Source organism: Microcaecilia unicolor, chromosome 4, assembly GCF_901765095.1.
Source record: "Microcaecilia unicolor chromosome 4, aMicUni1.1, whole genome shotgun sequence".
Taxonomy (NCBI): Eukaryota; Metazoa; Chordata; class Amphibia; order Gymnophiona; family Siphonopidae; genus Microcaecilia; species Microcaecilia unicolor.
Window position 1 is genome coordinate 316328783 of NC_044034.1, and position 25434 is coordinate 316354216.

Sequence of the window (25434 nt, forward strand, 5' to 3'; positions counted from 1 at the left end):
TTTCAGGATTACTTGAATGCCACATCATCGCATTTTATTTATTTTGTCACAGATTTTCTTGAGCAAAGTAAGCAGATCAAAGAGCAGTGTAAGGTGTAACAGTGCTGGAAGCCGAACTGCCTCAGGCCCACGTAAGAATTCCCTGCTGAGCCTCATAAAGGCTTCTGTCCTTCAGCACAAGGTTGACTTCTAAAAGAAGGTAATGCCACCGCAGATGGAAATGCCGAAAATACCCAGGATCCCAGCTTTAGCACAACCTCCGCCCTCAACAAACAATTCATTTTCTAGATGTAAGGGGAGAAAAACGACAGAGAAACGTAACCATGAATGTCTTTCTCATGTTCAAATGGATCATATGCTTTATGGAAGCAGGATACTCTTTAGAACGCTGATACAGCACATATATGGCAATTGTATGAGTTCCTGGTAGGAGCCTGTTCTATAGAGGAAAGGCACCTACTTTCCAGTATAGAAGAGTACTGCAACTGGGTTATATATACGCTTAACATTTAGGAATGAGCACTTGCACCAGCCATAGAGCTCATGTAAATGCTTGGACTAAATGCCGGAGATACACCGGCAAATATTCAGTGCTATTTAACTGGACAGGAATGGCTCCTGATCAGTTAAACAGCATTTAACCTGCTAAGTGTTACTATTGAGTGTGAGATAGCCAGTTATCTTTGCTGAATATTACCACTTGGTGCCTAGCGGATAACTGGTTATATTGCATGATATAACCAGCTAGCCGTGAATATTCGAATTAAGAAAACATGGGAAAGGCACGTGGAATCTCTTAGGAAAAAGAGGAGTTAGGGATTACTGAGGTTGGGCAGACTGGATGTGCCATTTGACCCTTATCGACCGTCATGTTTCTATGTTTCTTTTCAGCACTTCACCAGCTAAATTTAGCAGCCAAAGCGGACTGCCTAAATAAGAGTCCTACCTTTGGCTGCTAGAAACGTAACCATCCAGCACTGAATATTAACTTGACCGGTTAAGTTTAAACCGGCCCCGAAAACCCCCCAGATATTCAATGCTGGTCACTGGAAATGGCCCGGCATTGAATATCCAGGCTCAGTGCAGATCAAGGGACTTGGCCTGAATGCCTCCTGTGGGCTGAATATCGGCTGGATAAATGTAACTTATAGTTTTCTATAAGTTACGCATGTAAGCAGGAGGCCTGTCCATATTCTGTCCTGGCTTCACTCCTGTGTGCACCTCCTTGCAAGTACGCACTATCCAAGGTATACGTATCCTTACAGAATAGTGCTTAGGTGAAATATTGGAATAAGGTCCTCCCAAGGACACCTTCCCCAAAAGACATTACACAATATGATACCCACAAGCGAGCCTTCTCCGGAGAGTAGCCCCCACACTCTGGAATGCACTCCCTGAAAGGCTCCGCTTAACACAAGACTATCTCTACTACAGGAAGCAGGTGAAAGCTTGACTTTTCAACCAGGATTTTAATGGAAGAAGTAGCTAACTTCTTAGTCTCACTCACATACACAAGGAATGACACGGGCTGCACATACTGCAGCAGGACATGTTTATCCACTTCTACCCTAGCTGAGATAACATTTTATCATCTCTCTGACCTCATGTGCACCTTTCTTTAAATTAGTCACCTTATTTTCTAACTCCTCTTACTCTCTTACCCGTTTATACGCTCCTTCTTTGCTTATACCCTATGCTGTCTATTAAAATGTTCTATTACATATTGCGTTGACATTGTAAGTAGTATACTATGCAATACTTTGTATTGTTATTTGAATATTTTTACTGCTCTAATTGTCTATTGCTTATGTTTGATTTATTCTTACTGTACACCACCTTGAGTGAATTCCTTCAAAAAGGTGGTTAGTAAATCCTAATAAATAAATATATAAATATATGCATGTGTGTGCACACGTATGTGTTTATATGCTAGCATTCTAAACATTTATGCAAATAACATACATGTAAATGTTAGGACCTATGTTATAGAACTGTCCCCACTGTGACTATAAAGACTTTACTATGAGCAATTTAATTGCATATTGAGCTAATTAGCACCGATAATTGGCTTTTTAACAACCAGTTATTGGCACTAATTAGATTTAATTAGAATTCACCCCTTTAAGGCTAATTCTACATAGTGCGCCAAACGTTAGGTGCCTATTTGTGGCATGCAAACAAAGGTTAAGCACCAAAATGAGGGTGAAGCAACATTTAGGCGTCTGATGTTATTCTGTAACAGTGCCTAGCTGTTCTAGTGTGTAACTGCAAAAGGAGCATCATATGGGCGGGTCATGGATGTTCTGATTATCTGAGTGCACGCTTTATTGAATGCAGTCAGTTAGATGCCTAACTGCTGACTTAAGCTAGAATTCTGTAATATTTTAAGTGCACAGATTTGCCATTATACAGTAGAATACTAACTTAGCATTTACATTTTGGGTGCCTAACCCTTTAGAGAAGTGCAAACACCTATTTTTTTATTTTTACAAATTTTCATTTCCAATATAATAATTGTCTGTAACACCTAATAGCAATTATAACCAAAAACATCAAACTTCCGCTGTTTTTCAGTGCAGCTACTTGCTCGTGCAAAGATGCCGTGGGATGCATCAGTTTTAAAGGAGGCCTGGTTTGAGTGGTCCAGGAAACAATTTACATATTCCTATTTTACAAGTATATTTCTCAAAATTCCCCTTTTGGCACTTACACCAGCTCTGAGATGGTTTGGGCCCAGGATCTCTTCCAGTGATTTAGGGAGCAATTGTGTATATCTCAGTGGCATCCAACATCATCTCAAAAATTTGGAAAAAAATAACTGGCTCCTTTGGTTCATGCAGTCTTATGAAATCCTGCTTTTATATGTATGGACCAGCAAACACACATGCAGGTTGCAAATTTAGCACACTTAATCATGTAAAATTCATGGTGACGCAGCTCTTTTTTAGAACATGTATGTTTGCAAATCTGACGCTCTTATTGTATGTGCTGGTAAATATCCCCTGATTCTATGAAGGTTGCCAAAAATTGCACACGTGGTGATGTGCACGCAATGTAATTGAATAACAAGCCAATTAGTGCCAATAATTGGTTTTATAAATAGCAATTATTGGCTCTAATTAGATTTTATTGGGTGTTACACGCATAAAGTTAGATGCGGGAACCTCACCTAAACTTTACGTGCAGCTCAAAAAAGAAGGCACAGAAAGGGGACGGTCATGGGTGTTTTGGGGTGGAATGGGGCATGGCTTTGAGTTACACATGTAGTTAGAGGATAATGGTGCTCTGCGCGTAGATTATTATTATTATTAGCATTTGTAAAGCGCCAGATGCACTCAGCGCTGAACACCTGATACAAAGAGACAGTCCCTGCTCAAAAGAGCTTACAATCTAAATAATACAGACAGATAAGACAGTTACAGGTGAAGGAAGTAATGGGTGAGAAGGAAGGAAGGGACAAGGGGAGGGCAATTGAGTAGATGTAAATGTAGGCATGGACATTTTCTCCACGTTTTCATTGGTGCAAATGGTTGCGCCTACATTTATGCGTGACCATAATGCGTAAGCGTTATTCTATAAACCATACTGAACTTTAGACGTGGCTTGTAGAATAACGTTTATTCATTGTTTTCAGCACCGATTTACTAGGCACCATTTAATGAATCTACCCCTATATGTGTACGTACTTGTAGCCTTATATATATTTTATAAAAGGCTCTGTTTTTAGCAGAGGCTTTTGTAAAATATCAGGAAATTTTGAACCTCTTGATCCAGACATCCCAGTTCCTACTGGACTTCCCTGTTCCTACCTAGGGTTCTATGCAAAATGGTTTGTGTAGGTGTGTTGTGATCACACTTGCTGCGTGCTTTCAATATATTTTCCATAATTACACACAAGACATATTTTTTGCATATAGAACATATGAGAGTAATAATCAGCACGTGGCAGTAAGCAACTTGTATGTTGCTCTCAGTTGTGGGCTGAACTAACCCCAGATATTGAATGCTGGGGCATGCGTATCTCCTCGCATCAGATATCCTAGTATATCCGCTGTCCCTGCAGTTAACCGGGCATTGGCCGATATTCAGACCAGTGCCTGGTTAACTTAGTGCATAAGATTAGGACAACTGTTTTGCACTTAGCTAATTAGTGGACTGAATATCACCGCTTACCAGCTAAGTTGCCACTCCACCCTTACTGTACCCCTGACCTGTCCCTAACTTAGGCGGCTAGGAAATGGCCGGTTAACAGTGATATTCAGCAGTACTACCCAGTTAAGTGCTGGTGAATATTAGGAGTTAGCTAGCTCAGCAGGGTTTAACCAGGCAGAAGCCTGTCCTGCATGGTTAACCTTTTTGAATATCGGAGCACAGTGGAGTTGGTTTTATGTAACGTTTGCTAACAGTTACTCTGTATGTAAATGTTTTGCTTCTGATTGGATGACTGCATAGTAACACAGTATCTCATGGCTGTGGCTATCCTCGGGCATGTTAGGTCACACCTTCTCGTGGGAGTGAGGGGCTGTGCTATATGTGGTACAGTTTGCCTGTCTCTCCCTATTGAAAATGTGATAATGAAACAGCACTACCCACTGGCAGGTCTGTGGGTGGAAGACTCCTGCTCAGCTTAGAGGGAACAATGCCGCACTCTAATGAAGGGATTATTAGGAGGTCACCCTCTTATCCCTCAGTATTCTTCATCCCACCCCACCCCCACCCCCAGTGATGCTGGCAACTAATATTGGCTGTATGACAGCTTGGCAGACATGCACATGTATGTGCCGGCACATCTACTATAATAAAACTCACCCTCAAGGTTCTGAGGACACTGACGTCAGTGAAGACAAGCCCTGACTTCCTTCAAAAAGGTTCGAAGGTTCGTGGTGGTGAAGCCACCAAAATCACTCCGGGCCCTGCCCTCGAGGGCGGAGCAATGGCAGAACAACGAACGGGTTGGCAGGGAGGGAGGCAGGGAGGCGGGAGGGGGGGAATCGCTCCGGGCCTCGCTTCAAACGTCATGACATTGGGGGCGGAGCAATGGCAGAACAACAAAGGGGTTGGCCGGGGGGGGGGGGGGTGTTGGCGACGAAAACCTTGCTAGCGCCCATTTCATTTGCTCTGAAACGGGCCTCTTTTACTAGTGTATATATATATATGTTGTTGGGTTGGCCCCATCGATATTTTAGATGTTGATACATGTAAAATGGGTGCTGCCACTGTACATTCATGTACTTTAGAAAAGGATCTATATTGGCAAATCCTCTTTTAAAATTCTATTCCGATTCATACGTTCTTTCTGAAACCCACCTTCACATGTAGCACTACTGTGTAACAGCTTATTATTAAAATCTTTTCCAGTAAGAATACAGCACAGACTTCTTTTAACTTATGGATGCATTTCAAACCAGTTTTGAATGCACAATAGTTCAAGATGATGCATTTTGCAGCTATAAACCACTTTAGAGCCAGTTTCTAAGCCAAACAGTTGAGAAAGTTGAACATGAACATTCTGTACACTTGAATAATTTGTGAGCTAAGAAAAAAAATGTTTACTTTCAGTTAGGGCTAAAGCAGATTGTGCCAAAAGTGACGTGACGGACCCACCTTCTAGCCGTACTGGATAAGTAGGGATATCTCTACACATTGCTTCAACATGTGGGCCAAACTGGTCAATACTGGTGAGCGAAGGTTGTGCAGGGGCATACTGCAGCCTGACCTGTCTTGAGAATTGAACGGATTTCCCCATCTAGACATAAAGTATATTTACAGAAAGCCATTAGAATGCATTTATTACATTGCTGCATGTTTCATATTTTCTTGATCTCCAGAGCTAAGTGGAGAAGAACATTCAAAGGCAAGTTTTTACCTCGCTCAGCCACTCATGCAAACTAACAGTCGCAAGTACATGGGTGCTTTGAGCATACATACCTTACGCTAATATTCAAGAGAAAATACCCGGGTAATTCCTTTATGAAAATTGGTGTAAAGGAGTCAGTTCTGTATAGGGAGCCAATAATAGGTGCCAAAATGCGGTCAAATTACTGGACACTAGCTACTGTTCTATAATGGTATCTGGATGCCCAGATGACATTATGGAATAGTGCATAAATTGGCATATATTCCCAAGGGAAATATTTTGTAACCTGATATAGTCAATGGCACTAAGCCACGCAGACTACTGTAATGGAATCTATGCGGGATGCAAGGATCAAATTATAAAGAAACTTCAGACCGCCCAAAACACAGCAGCCAGGCTTATACTTTGAAAAACGCGTTTTGACAGCGCCAAGCCACTCCGAGAAAAACTGCACTGGCTACCAATCAAAGAACGTATCACTTTCAAAATCTGCATGACTTTTCATAAAATTATTTACGGCGAGGCACCAGGATACATGACAGACCTCATCGACCTGCCATCCAGAAACACCACAAAATCAGCACGATCATACCTAAATCTCCATTACCCAAACAGCAAAGGACTCAAATACAAATCCACCTATGCATCCAGCTTTTCCTACTTAAGTGCACAACTATGGAACGCACTACCAAAAGCAGTAAAAACTACGCTCGACCACCTAAATTTTCGGAAAGCACTAAAGAGAGACCTGTTCAGAAGAGCATACCCCACCGACCCAACATAAAAATACTTGGATACCTGTGACACAACGTAACCAAAGACCGTAATGGACATTACCTGACTCTTCTTCCCTCTTTCTAATTTTCCCCTAATTATACCTATTACACATGTACTTCATTCTACCACAACATCACCTTGTGTATTCGTTACACACTGTATTTGTTCAGACCGGAACCGGCTAACGCCGTAAACGGAACTATGTAAGCCACATTGAGCCTGCAAAAAGGTGGGAAAATGTGGGATACAAATGCAACAAATAAAATAAAAAGAAATATAATAAAAATATATGTGCCTTTTAGGTGGGAGCATTTATGCCTGGTGTATGGCTGGTGTAAATGTTGCCACCTAAACATTGCACTCAAGCACATAGCTATAGTTACATGTGTAAGTGTGGGTGCTGCCCATGCCCTGCTTACATGCACATACCTTTGCATCATGGGTGTAGCCAGACTTCGGCAGGAGGGGGGTCCAAAGCCCGAGGTGAGGGGGCACATTTTAGCTCCCCCCTCCCACGGCGCCGCCGCCGCCACCAACTTTGACCCCCCCCCTGCCGACGACCCTCTCGACCGCCTCTCCCGCCGCCAGCCCTCCCCCGCCATCGCCGTCGCCTACCTTTGCTGGCGGGGGTCAGACTCAGAAACAGAACGAAGGAAGAAGAGGACCTCGGCTGGCGGAGGTTGGGGTCCTCTGCCAGCAAAGGTAGGCAATGGCAGGTTGGCGGTGGGAGGGAGGGAGGGAGAGGGTGTCGAGAGGGTCGTTGGCAGGGGGGTCCAGGGCAAAATCCATGGGGGCCCAGGCCCCCATGGCCCCACGTAGCTACACCCCTGCTTTGCACATAAGCACTTTCCCCCCATTTACTAAGCCGTGCAGCAATATGGGCTGTGTCGGCATTACAGCACAGCAGCTGTTAGTACAGCTTAGTAAATGGGGGGGGGGGGTATAGAACTTAGATTAGTTTCTACCTTAGTAAATTTTTTGTTTTTCAAACTACTTTTTTGTTTGTTGGTTTCAGTGAGCAGTGACTTAGTCAGCATTTTTATGTAATTTGGTTGGATTTTGGGGGGTAATATTTTTTCTCCTTAGGAAGTTGTTTTTTACTACTTCTTTTTTCCAACTCTTATTAGAAAATCGGTGATAGTTGCCCTTTAAGGGGGTTTCGAGCAATACATAGCTCTCCCTGGGCTATTGAGGTTTTATTATTTAAAACTGAATTATATGCTGACTGAATCTCTCTTTACTGATAAAGTTTGGCAGATTATAGAATAAAGAGGAAAATGTATGTACTAATAGCATCTACTTTCCTGGTTATTTGAAAGTTGGTCTCAGAATTATTAGCATTTTGTTGAAATCAATATTATAAAGAATAAAAAAAAAAAACTAAATTTGGGGTCAGTCTTGAAAAGCATTTGTGTGGTCAGCATTGGGTGTAACCATGTTGGTGTTTTTCTTTAATGATGGTCTGCAAAGCAGATTCATTTAGCTGTATCAGTCTATAAACAGCCAAAATTAATCTGCATATCTTTAGGAACAACAGGCCCACATCTGCACAAAGAATACATGCACAGATTCGCACCTTCTTCATAGCAGGTATAATTTCTGCATGAGGATATGTGCTCTATTGGAGCTGCATGTGAGAGCCCATTTGATAAAGGTCATAGGCACCTGTATTGCCTTTATAAATCAGCACCATTTTGGAATTTTGACATAGGTGCCCTGTTAAGAAATTAACCCCTACGTGGATAAAATTATTCTTTTAAGTGGGCCACACAAACAGCAGGATCACTGTATTAGAAAAGGATGGAATCCGGGATCCAAGATGGCTGCGCCCTGCTAGGACGCCCTAGACCTCGCTCCTACGATGCCTAAACGTCAAGGGAAAATCGCGGGCAGAGCTTCCCCGCATTTATCCCCGCTACCTGGTCCTCTGGATCGATTCATGAGGCCACGGGAACTTATACAAGAAGGCGGAACGCTTCCGATCGGGAACGCCGGCGAACTGGAGATATTAGCTTCCCCCGGACTGGAAACAACTTTAAGCCCCGCTGCACGCACTCCTCCTCCTCAACCGCTTGGCGCCAGTTCCTTCCTCTTTGACCCGACGGGGTCTCCCTCGGAAGGAGTAGGGGACCCGGAAGAACCTCGGGGAGAAGCGTCTTTACCATCGGGGGAAGGAATGGAGGGAAGTTTGCCCATATCATCACCACTTATTGAGGAGAGAGAAACTGAGGGTCGAAGTGCAGCAGATTTACAGTCCTCAGTAAGGTTTGAAATTCCTAAAGAGTTAGTGGCCAAGCCAAAGAATGTGACTTTAGATACTCTGTGGGATTTAATGTCCAACCTGGGACAATGTTTTCTTAAGCAAACTGAAGAGTTTTTACCAAGAGTAAAGACTATTGAAAGTGACCTGAAAAAAAAAGAGGAAGAGTTTAAAGTTTTAAATGAAAAAATGGAAAAAATTGACCAAAGGGTTATGAAGATGGAAACGTTACAAACTTTGATGGTAAAAGATGTAACTAATCTCAGGCGCAAAACAGAGGCTTTTGACAATTATACTAAAAATCATAACCTGAGATTCGTTAACTTTCCTAGGATTCCAAATGTTTTTCCTCTTGATATGTTGAAACCTTATTTTCGTGAAAATTTGAATGTTCAGGAAAAGGACTTTCCACCCTTTTCCCAAGTTTATTATGTCCCAGAAAGGAACTTGAATCAAGAGACTGAAAAACCTATTGACGTTTCTCTTTTGCTTGAGACTTCTGACTCTGAATTGGTCACAGCCGCTACTTTGGTAGCGACTGTCGCCCTACTACCTGATAAGAATTGGATCTTCCGCCTTTTTTTCCGTAATAAAGAGAACCCTTTTTTGGGTCTCAAAATATTGTTATTTCCTGATGTCTCCAAGGAGACACGTCGACGGAGGAAACAATTCTTACTCCTTAAGCCAGAAATTCTGCACTTGGGGGGTGTCTTCTTTTTAAGGTACCCCTGCAAGTGCATAGTAAGGCTGGGGGGGAAGAAATATGTATTTACTGAACCTGAACATCTGTCAGCATTAGTAACCTCAGTTAAAATGGAGAAGCTTTAAAGAATAATGTATAATTTCTTAGCAGAGAAGGATTTACCCAGTAACTTTTTTCCTATATTATTTCTCCCCTTAGATTACCTGAAATCTTGGATCTCCCATTATGGACTTGAGTGTCTTATAAATTTGAAAGTGTATAGATTTATATGCTTGTTTTTGAGAGTATTTTCCTTTTATAACAGTTCCTAGTTATATGACACTTTCCTAAGCAAGATGTTTCTTGTAAATATTGTTTAAATGAATAAATAATAAATAAATAGAAAAGGATGGAATCCAATTACAGAAAAACTTAAATGACCTCATAGCTGGCGTGAGCTTTGAACTCAACTTCAGAGGTTGGGATGTAAAACCAATGCCGGGCAGACTTCTACAGTCTGGGTTCCATAAATGGCAAAAACAGATCAGGGTCAAGGCTGGAGTGGACTTCAATAGCAACTCCAGTAGTTGAGAAGTAGGACTGGTGTTGGGCAGACTTCTAGGGTCTAAGCCCCAAAATTGGCAAGGAGAGACAGAGATTAAGTATACCACTGTTTAATTTTGATGAAGTGGATCCTGTGCAGAGTACAAGATTCAAGTCTGGCCACCTTGATGGGCAGACTGGATGGACCATGCAGGTCTGTATCTGCTGACATTTACAATGATAACACGTTACTTACATTATATGGATAACTTATCCATAGAAAGGTACGGCTGAATACAGATTAGATAGTTGAATCCATACAAAAAGTCTTTTGGGATACCATAGCGGAGGAGGGGGCAGGGGAATGGGATTGACCAAAAAACAAAGATGTAAGCTTACAATTCAAACGGCTGAAATGCCCTTTTCCTTTACCTTGATTCTTTTGAATTGTTTGTAATTAGGCCTGGATTTAGTTGTACTCTTGACTTTTCACATTAATGTTTAGCATTACCCAGGCACTGCTTGGAACATTTTTGCTGATCTGAATCCAACACTTACATGGGGTGGGCACCAAAGACACTTCACACAATTACCTGTTGGTCATAAGCAAGTTGTCTCAGCTCCTTCAGACTAGGAAAAATTTCTCTGTTCATTCTACCAACGTAGCAAGCTCTGCGGGAAAGCAGCCTGGTAGCAATGAGGCCCTTTAACAACCAAAACACAGAGTCAGCAATTATCAATAAAGTTGACTTGATTGGAAACCATGTCACAATAATCATTGTATAACAAGCAAGAAGAAAAGAAATAGAAAAGATTCAGAATTTCACAGCAACAACAACTATTCTTATAGAATCACCAAAATAGTTCCCAATTTTAATTATTTTATTTGCTGTCCCACTATCAGCTGGCTCTTGGGATCACTTCTCTCTATATATTTGTTCCCTTGGTGTTCTGCTCTCCTTCCATGGTTTTCAGTACCATCTTTATGCTGATTACTCCCAGATCTACCATTCTACAATTGAAATTTCACCAGGAATCCAGGCCCAAGTCCTAGCCTGCTTGTCTGACATTGCTACATGAATATATCACTAGCATCTGAAACTGAACATGGCCACGACTGAGCTTCTTATCTTTCACCCTAACTCCACCTCTCTTTTTCTCCTCATTCTCTATTTCTATGGATTATATTGTTGTCCTTCCTGTATCTTGGGGTCATCTTTGGCTCCTCTCTCTCTCTCTATTACTCTGCAGACATCCAACAGATTGCTAAAACATGTAATTTCTTTCTCTATAATGTCAGCAAAATTCATCCCTTCCTTTCTAAACACACTCTCAAAAACTTTATTCACACTCTCATCACTTCATTCTTAGACTACTGCAACTCTGTCTTCACAGATCTCCCACTAAACTAGCTCTCTCCTCTTCAATCTATTAAAAATTCTGCTACATGACCTATTTTTTGCCAGTGTCACTACACTCATATAACCCCTCATCTCAAGTCAGTTCATTGGCTCATCTGTTTCTACATACAGTTCAAACTTCTCTTACTGACAAATGCATTCATTCTGCAGCTCTCAGTATCTCTGCTATTTTATCTCTCCCTACACACCTCCCCAGAAGTCAATTTATTGGATAAGTCACTCATATCTGTGACCTTCTCCTCCAGCTCCAACTTCAGACTCTATTCTTCTACCTTATTGAGCAGTACATCTGGAATAGATTTCATGAGTTGGTACATCATGCTCCATCTCTGGATCTATTCAAATCAAAACTAAAAGTCCACCTTTTTGAGGACACTTAACCCTTAACCCCTTATTCTCCTGTTTAATACCCTGTTTTAATCATTCTCAGATGAAATTCCCTAATCTCGTATTTGTCCTGTCAGTCTTGAATTGATTGTAAGCTCTGTTGAGCAGGGATTGTCTCTTACTAGTCTGTGTACAGTACTGTGTACATCTAATAGTGCTAAAGAAATGATAAATAGTTGTTGTAGTAGTAGTAGTAATAATACCATTGTTGGGGGGGGGGGGGAGAGAGAGTTGACTTACACGTCCATAATCAAATATTGAATTTGAGGAGCACATCCCAGCGTGAGCATTAATGTTGGCAATGTTGTTTTCGTTGTTGATGTTCACTGTCTGGTGGATGCTACCACCATCATTACCCTGGTTTATGATGCTAATCGACTGTATACAGAACACAGAAGTTGCAAATAGTGGGTTACATACAGTATAAAGAATGCCATGTTTTCTCCACTTATGAACACAGAGCTTGAAAGAAAAAAATCTTACTATCTCAGGTTGTATATCTCACCCTTTCCTGATGCTAGTCTATATACAATATCAAGTCTATACATTGTACTGTATTATATTATACAGTTTACATTCTGCCTTTAACCGTAAGGATGCAAGGCGGATTACATATAAAGAATGACTTCATGTAAGAAGGAATATACAATAACCATTTCCCATTTACACAACTTATACAAACATTATGTTGTTTTAATAAAAGACATACATTGACTCCCTGGAAACCAAATCACTTAATTTACAGTTGTTGTCTTGAAAACAAATATGTTTTAAATACCTTACAAAAAAGAATAAGATTAAATTTTATGAATCTGAACAGGAATATCATTCCATATTTTAGCACTCTGATAAATAAATGAACGTTCCCAGATAGAACTGTAATTTACATTTTTCATTGAAGGGAAATCAAGAGTTAGTCTTGAGCACATCTCAAATGAGACCTATTAATAGGAGGTGCTAAAATTTATATAATATTTTCAGAACCTAACCTAAACAGGCTATCTTAAAATGAATGCGCAATTCCATTTTAAGCCAATGCATCTTGTTCACGAGCGCAGTAGCTTCACAAAACTTTCTCTCCCTAAAAATGAATCTAGCAGCTGTGCTTTGTAGTAACCACAACCTTCTCCTTAGTTTCTGAGTAATAGAGCTGTATAGTTACAATAAACTAAATAAGGGATCAAAATTGCCCGAGCTATGGTCCTGAAACTTGCAGGACTCAAAGAAGATCTCATAGCTCTTAAACATCATAGATTTTTAAAACATTTCTTTGCAAGTTTGTTAATCTGAGGTTCAAAGGTCAAATTTGAATCCAACATTACTCCTAAAACTCTAGATTTACTTTCAAATTTAAGAGACTCTCCTGAAGACAAGGTAATATTAGTTGTTGACACTTTTGACCAATCACAAAACCATACTAGTTTAGTTTTTTTGCTTATTTAACTTAAGGTTCTCATTTACTTACATCATCGGCCAAGGTCTGGGAAAATAAGAGGGCAGTGATGGCAATCTGAAAAACAAATTCACCAATTTAATTTCTAGTACAACAAACCAGGGGCAGCATAGCACCCTTTTTGACTAGCAGGTGAATACTAACAAATCCAATTCTACCCTACATCTGACATAGAACCCAACTTTTCAAAATGATTGGGGGTGCTAAACCAATGGAAATTTCCCCTCCTTTGACATAGTAAAGGAGTTTGCTCAATAATGGAGTACTCAAACACCCACAGCATCCACAGAGCTAGCACCTATAGAATGACACCTGAAGCTATCTAGTTGGTGATAACATGAGAGGCAAAAAGTTGCTTTTCCCATGGCTACATTTCCCCACCACATTCTACTGCTAATACATCAAACACAGCCTCTGGTCCAGGGGAAGCGTTTTGCTCTACATCTCATAGACAATAAACCAAGGGTAGCTAATAGGGGGAAAACAGCATTTAAAAAACACCCCCCCAAAACAAAATGAACTGAAATCTAAGCACAATCCAGTTGCAGCTTCCACAGATTTCTTGCCATTACTGTAGGCCACAGTTTTTTTTGCATCTTGTCATTGCAAAGCCAACAATGGCTCTGCCAAAGTGAAAATGGCATGTTAAGAGAACTTTCGTTGCCTGGCACGAGGATCCGGAGCAACATCGACGATTGCCAGCACTGTATATAAATATTCACAACCTAATCTTTCTGTATTTTCATTTGAATTTATTCCATGCAGATGAGGTAGCAGTTAGACATTGGGTCCCTTTTACTAAAGTGTGGTAAGTTTAGGGCTTAACATGTTATAAGACAGGATTTCAATGCGCAGCCAGCCCAAAACTAACGCCGCATCAAGAAGTGACATCCCAGTCATTTTTATTATAGGTTATGTGGTAATGTTCCCATTCGCATGCGGTACCTGCAGGGAGTTAAGATGAGATCACTTAGCCAATTAGCTCACAGTAAATGCTAGTGCTTCTATGCCCACTCTCCGCCCATGCCAGACTCGCTGACACAAAAATTCTAAAAAATTCAGTAACATGCCGTTTTAATGCGCAGAAACAGGCAAATTACCACACAAGGCCTTAATACTTATGTTAAACACACATTAAGGGCTTAGGGCTAGATTCTATATACGGCACCTAAAAAATCAACACTGAAAAACCCCCGCTTAAGCAGTATTCTATAAGCTGCGCCTAAAGTTCAGCATGGTTTATAGAATTACCACTTAAGTGGAGAGGTCACATGTAAATTTATGCACCATCATTTGCACCAATGAAACTGTGGTAAAAATGGTGCCTAAATTTATGCACAGAGCACCGTTATTCTACAGTTCTGCATGTAACTCAAAACCACGCCCACAAACCACCCCAAAATGCCCATGACCCTCCCATTTCTGCACCCCCTTTTTCAGGCCATGCATAAATTATAGGAGCAGATTCTATGCCTAGCTTTACGTGGGTAAATCTCAATTAAATCTAATTAGTGCCAATAATTGCTGGCTAAAAAGCTAATTATTGACACTAATTGGCTCATTGTTCTATTAAATTGTGCACTCAAATCAAAAATGTGCTTAAATTTGCGCACACAGTTTTTGGTGACTTTTATAGAATCAGGGGGTTAATGCACTTTAGTAAAAGGACTCTGTTGTCTTTCTCCATAAGGCACAATGCCTTTGCAAATAGTATCCTTGCGGTATATTTACAATTTATTTTACATACAAACACATACATACACACAAACGTGTGTGTGTGTGTGTGTGTGAAATGTTTCAAGTTTTGTTTTGTTTTTTTTTTATTTATTGAATTTTACATTTTAATTTCAGCATATCACTTGAAATTCAAAAAGATGATTTTAAGTCAAAATATATACAATGGAAATAATAAGTATAAATTTCTTAATCAAAGGAATGATCTATTGCGCATCTTTAGTCCAATAATTGGAGGCATTACACAATACTGAAGGAAATTAGAAACTCAGAATATATTAATAACATCTAACACTAAGAAAAGGAAAAAAAAGACGGTCGAGAAGAGCTACCGGGTTCCTTATACTATTACGGAGTCGAAGTTGTTATAGTCCTTGGATGTATCATGGGTAGTTCAGCCAGTTTGGCTTCCAGAAAAGAATTTAATTGTTTTGATTTTTTTTTTAAACATATTTAACGGAGTTAAATTTTAAAACACATTTACAGGGAAAGTTCAACCAAAATAAAGCCCCCAATTGCAAAGCTTTCGGGCACAATTTAAGAAACTCTTGCCTTTTCTTTTGTGTTGCTTTAGAGATATCTGGGTAAATTCTTATTTTACAGTCCAGGAAAAGTTGTTCTCTATGAAGAAAATATTGTTTAAGTACCCAGTCTCTATCGGGTTGTAAAATAAAGACTACTTTAAGTGTAGCAGTTGTCAATCCAATTTTGTCATCTTGCAATATTTGAGTTAGGTTCATATCAAAGTTTTCTGCAAGTTGGTGAACTGGATTAGGAACTGGTTGACGGACAGAGGGTGGTGGTAAATGGAGTTCGCTCGGAGGAGGGAAAGGTGAGTAGTGGAGTGCCTCAGGGATCGGTGCTGGGGCTGATTCTGTTCAATATATTTGTGAGTGACATTGCCGTAGGGTTAGAAGGTAAAGTTTGCCTATTTGCGGATGATACTAAGATTTGCAACAGAGTGGACACCCGGGAGGGAGTGGAAAGCATGAAAAAGGATCTGAGAAAGCTAGAAGAATGGTCTAAGGTTTGGCAATTAAAATTCAATGCGAAGAAATGCAAAGTGATGCAAGTAGGGAGTAGAAACCCAAGAGAGACTTATGTGTTAGGCGGCGAGAGTCTGACAGGTACTGAGGGGGAGAGGGATCTTGGGGTGATAGTATCCGAGGATCTGAAGGCGACGAAACAGTGTGACAAGGCGGTGGCTGTAGCGAGAAGGTTGCTAGGCTGTATAGAGAGAGGTGTGATCAGCAGAAGAAAGGAAGTGTTGATGCCCCTGTACAAGTCGTTGGTCAGGCCCCACCTGGAGTATTGTGTTCAGTTTTGGAGGCCGTACCTTGCGAAGGATGTTTAAAAAATGGAAGCGGTGCAAAGAAAAACTACGAGAATGGTACGAGATTTGCGTTCCAAGACGTATGAGGAGAGACTTGCTGACCTGAACATGTATACCCTGGAGGAAAGGAGAAACAGGGGTGATATGATACAGACGTTCAAATATTTGAAAGGTATTAATCCGCAAACAAATCTTTTCCGGAGATGGGAAGGCGGTAGAAACGAGAGGACATGAAATGAGGTTGAAGGGGGGCAGCCTCAGGAAAGATGTCAGGAAGTATTTTTTCACAGAGAGGGTGGTGGATGCTTGGAATGCCCTCCCGCGGGAGGTGGTGGAGATGAAAATGGTAACGGAATTCAAACATGCGTGGGATATGCATAAAGGAATCCTGTGCAGAAGGAATGGATCCTCAGAAGCTTAGCCAAAATTGGGTGGCGGAGCAGGTGGGGGGAAGAGGGGGTTGGTGGTTGGGAGGCGAGGATAGTGGAGAGCAGACTTATACGGTCTGTGCCAGAGCCGGTGATGGGATGTGGGACTGGTGGTTGGGAGGCGGGAAGTACTGCTGCGCAGACTTGTACGGTCTGTGCCCTGAATAAGGCAGGTACAAATCAAGGTAAGGTTTACACATATGTTTGTCTTGTTGGGCAGACTGGATGGACTGTGCAGGTCTTTTTCTGCCGTCATCTACTATGTTACACGTATCTCTCTCCAGATTCTTGTTGCTTCTTGTAAAAAGGCTGTATATAGTATATTTTTGATATAGGAGGATATGATTCTTCAGGAATTTTTAATACCTCAGTTAGATACTTTTTAAAAGTTATCAAAGGTGAGATTGAAATTTGCTTAGGAAAATTTGTTAATCTAAGGGTATTAGAGCGTTGAAATTTTTCAAGAATTTCAATTTTGTTTTGCAGGAAAAGGTTTTCTTTTATAAGATTAGCTTGTATCTGTTGACAATTTTGTATCGTTATAGAATTTGTTTCAACCTCTTTACCCATATTTAATACTTTTTTGTCCAACATAGTTATTTTTTCCAAGTCAGAGTTATATTGCTGATTAAGAGATTTAAACTTCTGAGAAAAGGAAGCTTCCAATCCAACCAAAGCTTCCCATATATTTTCCAAGGTTATTACTGAAGGTTTTTTAGGCAAAAAGGACTTACTTGGTAAGTCCAAGTCTGATAAGGAAGCCTCCGCTGGCTGTCTCCAAGATGATTCAAGATTTTCCCCAGGGATACTTTCTCCTCCTCCTTCACCCGCCATTTCCACCACGGGGAAAGTCAGCGTTTCCTGCCTCAGGTCGACACCTGTGCTGGAGACTCTGTCGATTCCTCCTCAGGGGTTTCCTGGACCGTCCTCGAGGCCACCACCGGCATAGGAGGTGGGACTCTCAATTTGGGGCTAAAAGATGTTTCGTGCTCTGGCCGGAGAGATGGCAAACCTCTCCCCAGACTCTCTGGCTGCAAGGAAGCTCCGATAATCCTCCCGGCAAAAAGAAGCGATCCAACGTCCCAGCAGCAGGTGAGACAGGCGTTGCGGGGCTGGCGCATTGTCTACCTCTCCTTTTTGGCATTTGTGATAGGAATAACGTTTCTCAATTGGAGATCAGCGGATAGGACGAGAGCTGCTTCTAATGCTTCTTTCTCGGACACCATCTTGCCTCCCTCAGATGTTTCAAGCTTAACCTAAAGTGTAACTGTGATCCTAGCAGCTGATGGGTGATGTTTGAGAAAAATAGTTTAAGAATGAAAGCTGCCGCCATAATGAAAGCTGTAAATCCTGTACCCCCCCCCCCCCCCCAATTTTTTTTTTTAAAATAGAGAGCTAAAAGAACAAATTATGGGCCTTATTTACTAATGTGAAATTGGAGTTAAGCACATGGGGAAAAATTCTGTATTTACATACACCTTTAGATGTTCCAGTGCTGCGCAGAGAGCGTCTTTTCTATATTGCATCTGGACACCTTGTTTCCATTATAAAATACTAGTGCAAACCTGCGCTGGCATGCCTAAATGTAGGCATGTCGATTTACGTCAGGTCAATGGCACATACATAACTTAAGTATTCTGAAACCTGTGCGCATAAGTAGCAGCACTGCCCCCACACTGCCCATGCTCCACCTATCGATATGTCCTCTTGCAGACATGTATGCTATAGCACTTACAGTACGTGCACCCTTAGAGAATAACAAGCAGTGCCAAGTAACACTTTTCTATATACTTATGTACACAAGGTATGCATAACTACACATTCCCAGTTATATAATTACCTTTATAGTGAATAGACCCTATTGAAAATTAATGTGTGTTAAATTACATTAATATGTGTTAACACATTCACACAAGTTAGTAAATGAGGCTAAATGTTTGGGCTTCCTTCCCCTTACAAAAGAAAGCCTAACTTGTATTTTAAAAAATGGACAAGAAGGTAATCAATAATATACTGGTGTACCAAGGGTGAGGCAATGGGTGTTGTCTGCCCCAGGTGCAGGGAGTAAGGGGGTGAGCAGTCATGTGGTTGTTGGCTCTGCCGGTCCCCTGCCCCAGACAGGAAGCTGACGTCAGAGGGGACAGGGGACTGGCAGAGTCAACAGTCGCATGTCTGCTCAGTGCACCCCTTTACTGCTTGGAGGGAGGAATTTGGCAGAAGTAGGCGGAGGGGGGGGGGGTGACACGCCTGGAGGAGGGGGTGCTCTGCCCCAGGTGGCAACCAAGATAGGTACATCACTGCAATAATGCCATAGTTAATCTTTCCTATCTATAATTGATTAACTAAGTGTGAATCCCATTTCAGCATGTTTTCTGGAAAGGTGTTATTATCACTACCTTCAACAGACAGAGAGGGACAAAGGTGCAAAGTGTCTTCCATGCCATCTCATTATACTGTATGAAGAGCTGGTTACAGAGGACTGCTCTATTTAGAGGTATTTTGGATCCTAGTTGCCTTTTGTTTATCCCCTATGCTAATGTGGTATATCAAATATTAGCCTTTTTTTATGGGCAGTGGTAACACAGCAGTTCAGTTGCATTAAAAACACTCTAAAGCTAGTCAATAAAAAAGCACAGATAATAAATTCCTCTTATGGCAAATATAAAAAGTTAATGCTAAAAGAGAGCAGCCCCTTCTCCCCCCCCCCCACCCCCCACCCCAATTTCTATGTGTAATCATAAGTTCACAAAGAGAACATAAACTGTCTGACCTAGCACTGAAACATCAACCAGGTAATTATAAATTATGCTCTTTATTCCCACCAGGAATAACAGTATGGAAGACATTTCCAGGTTTCCTTAAAACTTCTTCTTTGGCACAAGACCTCCCTATCAATTACTTTCTCCAGTGATAAAAATAAGGAGCTTGGGAAAAGGTTGGGAAAATCTAGCTTCTGAGCTTTGCTGTTTCAAGTCGCTTTAAGTAATCTGCCAAAGTTCTTTCAAAACATCACCTTTGTTTCCAACTAACTCTTCTCATCCTCTCAAAGATGCTGATTTCACAATAAAGCGTTGTTCTTCAAAAGAGCCACACATATTAGACATTTTGCTCTCATCACTTTTGAAGTGCCAAACTGGTTTTGCATTGTCCACTGGACCCACTGAAATCTGGACTTTTTCAATCATAAAGGGACTTACACTCCAGCATCACACTAATTTAGCAAGGCAAGTTTATAATTTCTGCCAATATATTTGCATTTCATAAAATAATCCTGGCTACTTTAATTTAAAAAAAATACTACACAGCCTTTTCAGCAAAAGAATATTTAGTCTAATATCGAACATACATACCAGAGCCTTCATTGCTGCCTTCACTTGGTTTGTCAGCAGATAAATCACGTATGGGAAGAAGCCACAGGTGGAATCAAATGGAATTGTACAGGCTATGCCTGCTAACTTTTATATCTTGAGGTGTGGAAAACCCTGCTTGGAAAAAGATTTGTTTCAATAGCCTGGGTCCGTATCAGAGTGACACACCAAGAGCCAGTGAGTCACAAAGCTTTATCTGAATCACATCCAAGAAACTGATACTTCATCGTGTACACACCAGTTTCAGACTAAAGGTGTCTTCGTGCACTAACTTTTAACCATGCTCACTAATGTAGAGAAACCATGTGAAAAATATAGTCACTGCCCTGAAGAAAGCTAGGATGGATATACTTAATTGATCTACAGTACCACAGATCACAACAGGACTTAGAGAACCATAGAATATGAAGGTGAATCAAGACCACCCAGCCCGGCCTGGTAGTAAGAGCAATGGTATGGGAGCAAGGGAAGCCAGGGTTCAACTCTGACTTCCCCCACTGAAAAGTTAATTGCCTCAGATTAGCCACTTCAATGGTAAGCTCTTTTGGGTGGGGACTTTGACTTGAACCAGATCGGACCTGGTTAAACTTCACCCTTCTTACTGTCAAAACATTTACCCAGGTGATTCGCAGGTTTTCCAACACTCACTGTAAACTAGATACCTGTCCCAGCTACCTAATGAAATCCGCCCCTGACCGCTTCATAGCAGACCTCACATCCCAAACTTCGCCCTCCTTACTGTCGAAACATTTACCCAGGCGATTCACAGGTTTTCTAACACTCACTGTAAACTAGATACCTGTCCCAGCTACCTAACGAAATCCGCCCCTGACCGCTTCATAGCAGACCTCACATCCCATCTAAATTATATGCTTCAGCAAGGCTTCTTCCCCAAGGAAAATGGCAACATCCTACTCACCCCAATACCAAAAGATACCAAGAAAAATGCAAACGGGAGATCCAAGATGGCTGCTTGAACCGGTCATAGGTCCCCACGCTCTGATTTTTTTCTTGCAATGCCGAAGCATAGAGAGAAGTCAACAGCCACTGTTCCCCCAGGTCGACTGACCTCTTCACAGATCGGCCCTCTTGATGCATATGTGCGAAGACCAGAGGTTTCTGGTAGGTTGGAGGGCAGCACGCTGGCGGCATCCGGGACAAGCGGAGGATCTGAGACACCATCTGTGCATGATGTCAGCCTTAGCCCCGACCAATGAGCACCCCCTCCGCAACCCCAGGCTGTTCTCTCTCCGGTCTTGGCGTCGTCTCCGAAGCACCCAGGAATTGGGTTAGCGGCGGAGCTTCAGGGGGGAAAAGATCTTCTGACGGATAGTCGAGGGGCGGAAGGATTCGGGAGCCCTCGATTAAGCCTGGAAGATAGTGTTCAGCTTGCGGGAGGAAGTTTGGCTGTTATCGGGAATACAGAAGCAGAGAAGACGTTGGCCGAGGAGACACAAAGACAAGGTACTTTGATTTTTCTTCAAGACAAACCAGCGGAGATTACCCTGGAAAGTTTATGGGGCTTGATTGCTAACTTAGGGAAAGTACTATTTCCACAAATCTTGGACTTGGAGACACGAGTTAAAAATTTAGAAAAAAATGCTGAATCAGTAGAAAGAGAGAACAAAGAGTTACTGGGAAAATCTAAGACCTCAGTACAACAAATGGAAAAAACGCAGGAGGTACAGATTAATATGATAAGAGATCTTACTAATATGAGGAAAAAAATTGAAAACCTGGAAAACTCTCAAAGAGCAAATAACTTAAGACTTTTGAATTTTCCGAGAGAGCTGTCTCAGATGGTGTCTCAGATCCTCCGCTTGTCCCGGATGCCGCCAGCGTGCTGCCCTCCAACCTACCAGAAACCTCCGGTCTCCGCACATATGCATCAAGAGGGCCGATCTGTGAAGAGGTCAGTCGACCTGGGGGAACAGTGGCTGTTGACTTCCCTCTATGCTTCGGCATTGCAAGAAAAAAATCAGAGCGTGGGGACCTATGACCGGTTCAGGCAGCCATCTTGGATCTCCCGTTTGCATTTTTCTTGGTATCTTTTGGTATTGGGGTGAGTAGGATGTTGCCATTTTCCTAAAGTGGTGAACTGGATTAGGAACTGGTTGACGGACAGACGCCAGAGGGTGGTGGTGAATGGAGTTAGCTCGGAGGAGGGAAAGGTGAGTAGTGGAGTGCCTCAAGGATCGGTGCTGGGGCCGATTCTGTTCAATATATTTGTGAGTGACCTTGCCGAAGGGTTAGAAGGTAAAGTTTGCCTATTTGCGGATGATACTAAGATCTGTAACAGAGTGGATACCCCGGAGGGAGTGGAAAACATGAAAAAGGATTTGAAGAAGCTAGAACAATGGTCTAAGGTCTGGCAATTAAAATTCAATGCGAAGAAATGCAAAGTGATGCACTTAGGGAATAGAAATCCACGGGAGACGTATGTGTTAGGTGGCGAGAGTCTGATAGGTTCAGACAGGGAGAGGGACCTTGGGGTGATAGTATCTGAGGATTTGAAGGTGACGAAACAGTGTGACAAGGCGGTGGCTGTATCTAGAAGGTTGTTGGGCTGTATAGAGAGAGGTGTGACCAGCAGAAGAAAGGGGGTGTTGATGCCTCTGTATAAGTCGTTGGTGAGGCCCCATCTAGAGTATTGTGTTCAGTTTTGGAGGCCGTATCTTGCTAAGGATGTAAAAAGAATCGAAGCGGTGCAAAGAAAAGCTACGAGAATGGTATGGGATTTGCGTAAGAAGACGTATGAGGAGAGACTTGCTGACCTGAACATGTATACCCTGGAGGAAAGGAGAAACAGGGGTGATATGATACAGACGTTCAAATATTTGAAAGGTATTAATCCGCAAACGAACCTTTTCCAGAGATACGAAGGCGGTAGAACGAGAGGACATGAAATGAGATTGAAGGGGGGCAGACTCAAGAAAAATGTCAGGAAGTATTTCTTCATGGAGAGAGTGGTGGATGCTTGGAATGCCCTCCCGCAGGAGGTGGTGGAGAGGAAAACAGTAACGGAATTCAAACATGCGTGGGATAAACATAAAGGAATCCTGTTCAGAAGGAAAGGATCCTCAGGAGCTTAACCGAGATTGGATAGCAGAGCCGGTAGTGGGAGGCGGGGCTGGAGGTTGGGAGGCGGGGATAGTGCGGGGCAGACTTATACGGTCTGTGCCAGAGCCAGTGGTGGGAGGCAGGACTGGAGGTTGGGAGGCAGGGATAGCGCTGGGCAGACTTATACGGTCTGTGTCAGAGCCGGTGGTGGGAGGCGGGGATAGTGCTGGGCAGACTTATACGGTCTATGCCAGAGCCGGTGGTTGGGAGGCGGGGCTAGTGCTGAGCACAGGTACAAATCAAAGTAGGGTATATAAAAAAGTAGCACACATGAGTTGTCTTGTTGGGCAGACTGGATGGACCGTGCAGGTCTTTTTCTGCCGTCATCTACTATGTTACTATGTTACTATGTTAGCCAGATATATGAAGGAAATATTAGGTTTTACAGATGAAAATTTTTCTCCTATGAGTCAAGTTTATTATTTACCACAACGGATATCTGGGACCTCTATACAACAACAAGAGCAACCATTTGATGTATCAGCAATTCTAGAGACACTCTAGCTATCTCTATTGATAAAATTATGGTCATGAAAAAATTCTTTAAAAATAGAGAAAAAAGAATTTATGGGTTTTAAAGTACGTATATTTCCTGATGTCTCTAAGGAGACTCAAAAAAAACATAGGCAGTTTTTGTTATTGAAGCCAGGAGTTCTCCAGCTAGGTGCAACATTTTTCTTACATTACCCTTGTAAGTGCATTGTCTGCTATCAATCGGTCAAATATGTATTTTTTGAGTCTGTACAACTTAGTGAATTTATAACAGCTAAAAGATCTTTGAAGTGAAAAGAACTAGCTTGAACAGAAAAATGATAACCCCTGACCGGTTTTGTTTTTCCTTAAAACTGTTATTATAATTCTCCGGTTATTGTTAAATCTTGGATCTAATATTGAAGACTTGTGTGTACTTAGTCAGGATTTATTATTTCTTGAATATTGCTTTATAAAGTTATGGACGAATGTACTTTTTCTTTACAAGTGTAATACTTGGTGTATAATTTGGAACTAATAAATAAAATTAAAAAAAAAAAAGAAAAAAGAAAAATACAAACGAAATCACTAACTACCGTCCAGTAGCATCTATCCCGCTGGCGTTCAAACTGATGGAAAGCATGGTAACCAAACAACTCACAGACTACATAAACAAATTCTCAATATTACACAAATCAGAGTCAGGCCTTCGCCCCCTCCACAGCACGGAAACAGTATTACTCACTCTTCTAGCCAAATTCAAGCAGGAAATAGCAACAGGCAAAAACATCCTTCTCCTCCAATTCGACATGTCTAATGCATTCAACATGGTAAACTAAATACTGATATTGGTTCGAATGCACATCAAACGATCATGAATAAAACCAAAAGAGGGGATCTGCTGTTAGTAAATGACAAAAACTTCCTCCAACGGAGGTTGTCTACAGGCTAGCAGGAAAAAGGCCTCAAAGAGCTTCCAGGTCCTCAATTGATCTGTCGAAGCTATAACGGGTCTCTAGACCCTGCTTTCATCCTTAGCCAAAAAACCTGCTATTACGTTATTAAATTAATCTAATTACTGGTGGACACAATTTATGTATGTGTCTTATTCATAGCCAATTCAATTAATTATACAATATTTAACACCACACTTATCTTTATAGTGAGTGCTCTCAGAACAGCGTGACGTGCTGTTGTCCTCTTTCTATAATCAATGTGTTAAGCCGACGGTGGCCAGCGTTTCGCACGGCTGCTTCAGGGCTTCGGTCTCACATTTGAAAGAAAGGTCAGTACTAAATATCCACGCTCTTGAAGGACTTGAGAACTTAAATACAAATCAACTTACGCATCTAGTTTTTCCTACATAAGCACACAACTGTGGAACGCATTACCTAAAGCCTTGAAAACGACGTACGACCACCTAAACTTCCGGAAATCAATAAAAACTAACCTATTTAAGAAGGCATACCCTACCGATCCAACCTAAATGCCTAACCTCAACAACACGACCAAACTAAAGCACATAATGGTCATAACACAACTCTTCCGTTCTACGATTCCCTAATGTGGCTGTGCCACATGTACTTTATCTTACCATGAC

The 25434-nt window shown here is 41.6% G+C and overlaps 1 protein-coding gene across 1 annotated transcript; it reads right to left on the minus strand.

Annotated features, from left to right (window-relative positions):
* Nucleotides 1-20372, minus strand: GKN2 (gastrokine 2). Its single transcript, XM_030201859.1, has 6 exons — nucleotides 20226-20372; nucleotides 13393-13437; nucleotides 12168-12305; nucleotides 10713-10823; nucleotides 5605-5746; nucleotides 1-284 (listed from the first exon to the last, which is right to left on the minus strand). The coding sequence occupies exons 1-6, from the start codon at nucleotides 20235-20237 to the stop codon at nucleotides 190-192; spliced, it is 543 nt and encodes a 180-aa protein (XP_030057719.1). The 5' UTR covers nucleotides 20238-20372; the 3' UTR covers nucleotides 1-189.
* Between the last annotated feature and the right edge of the window lie 5062 nt (nucleotides 20373-25434).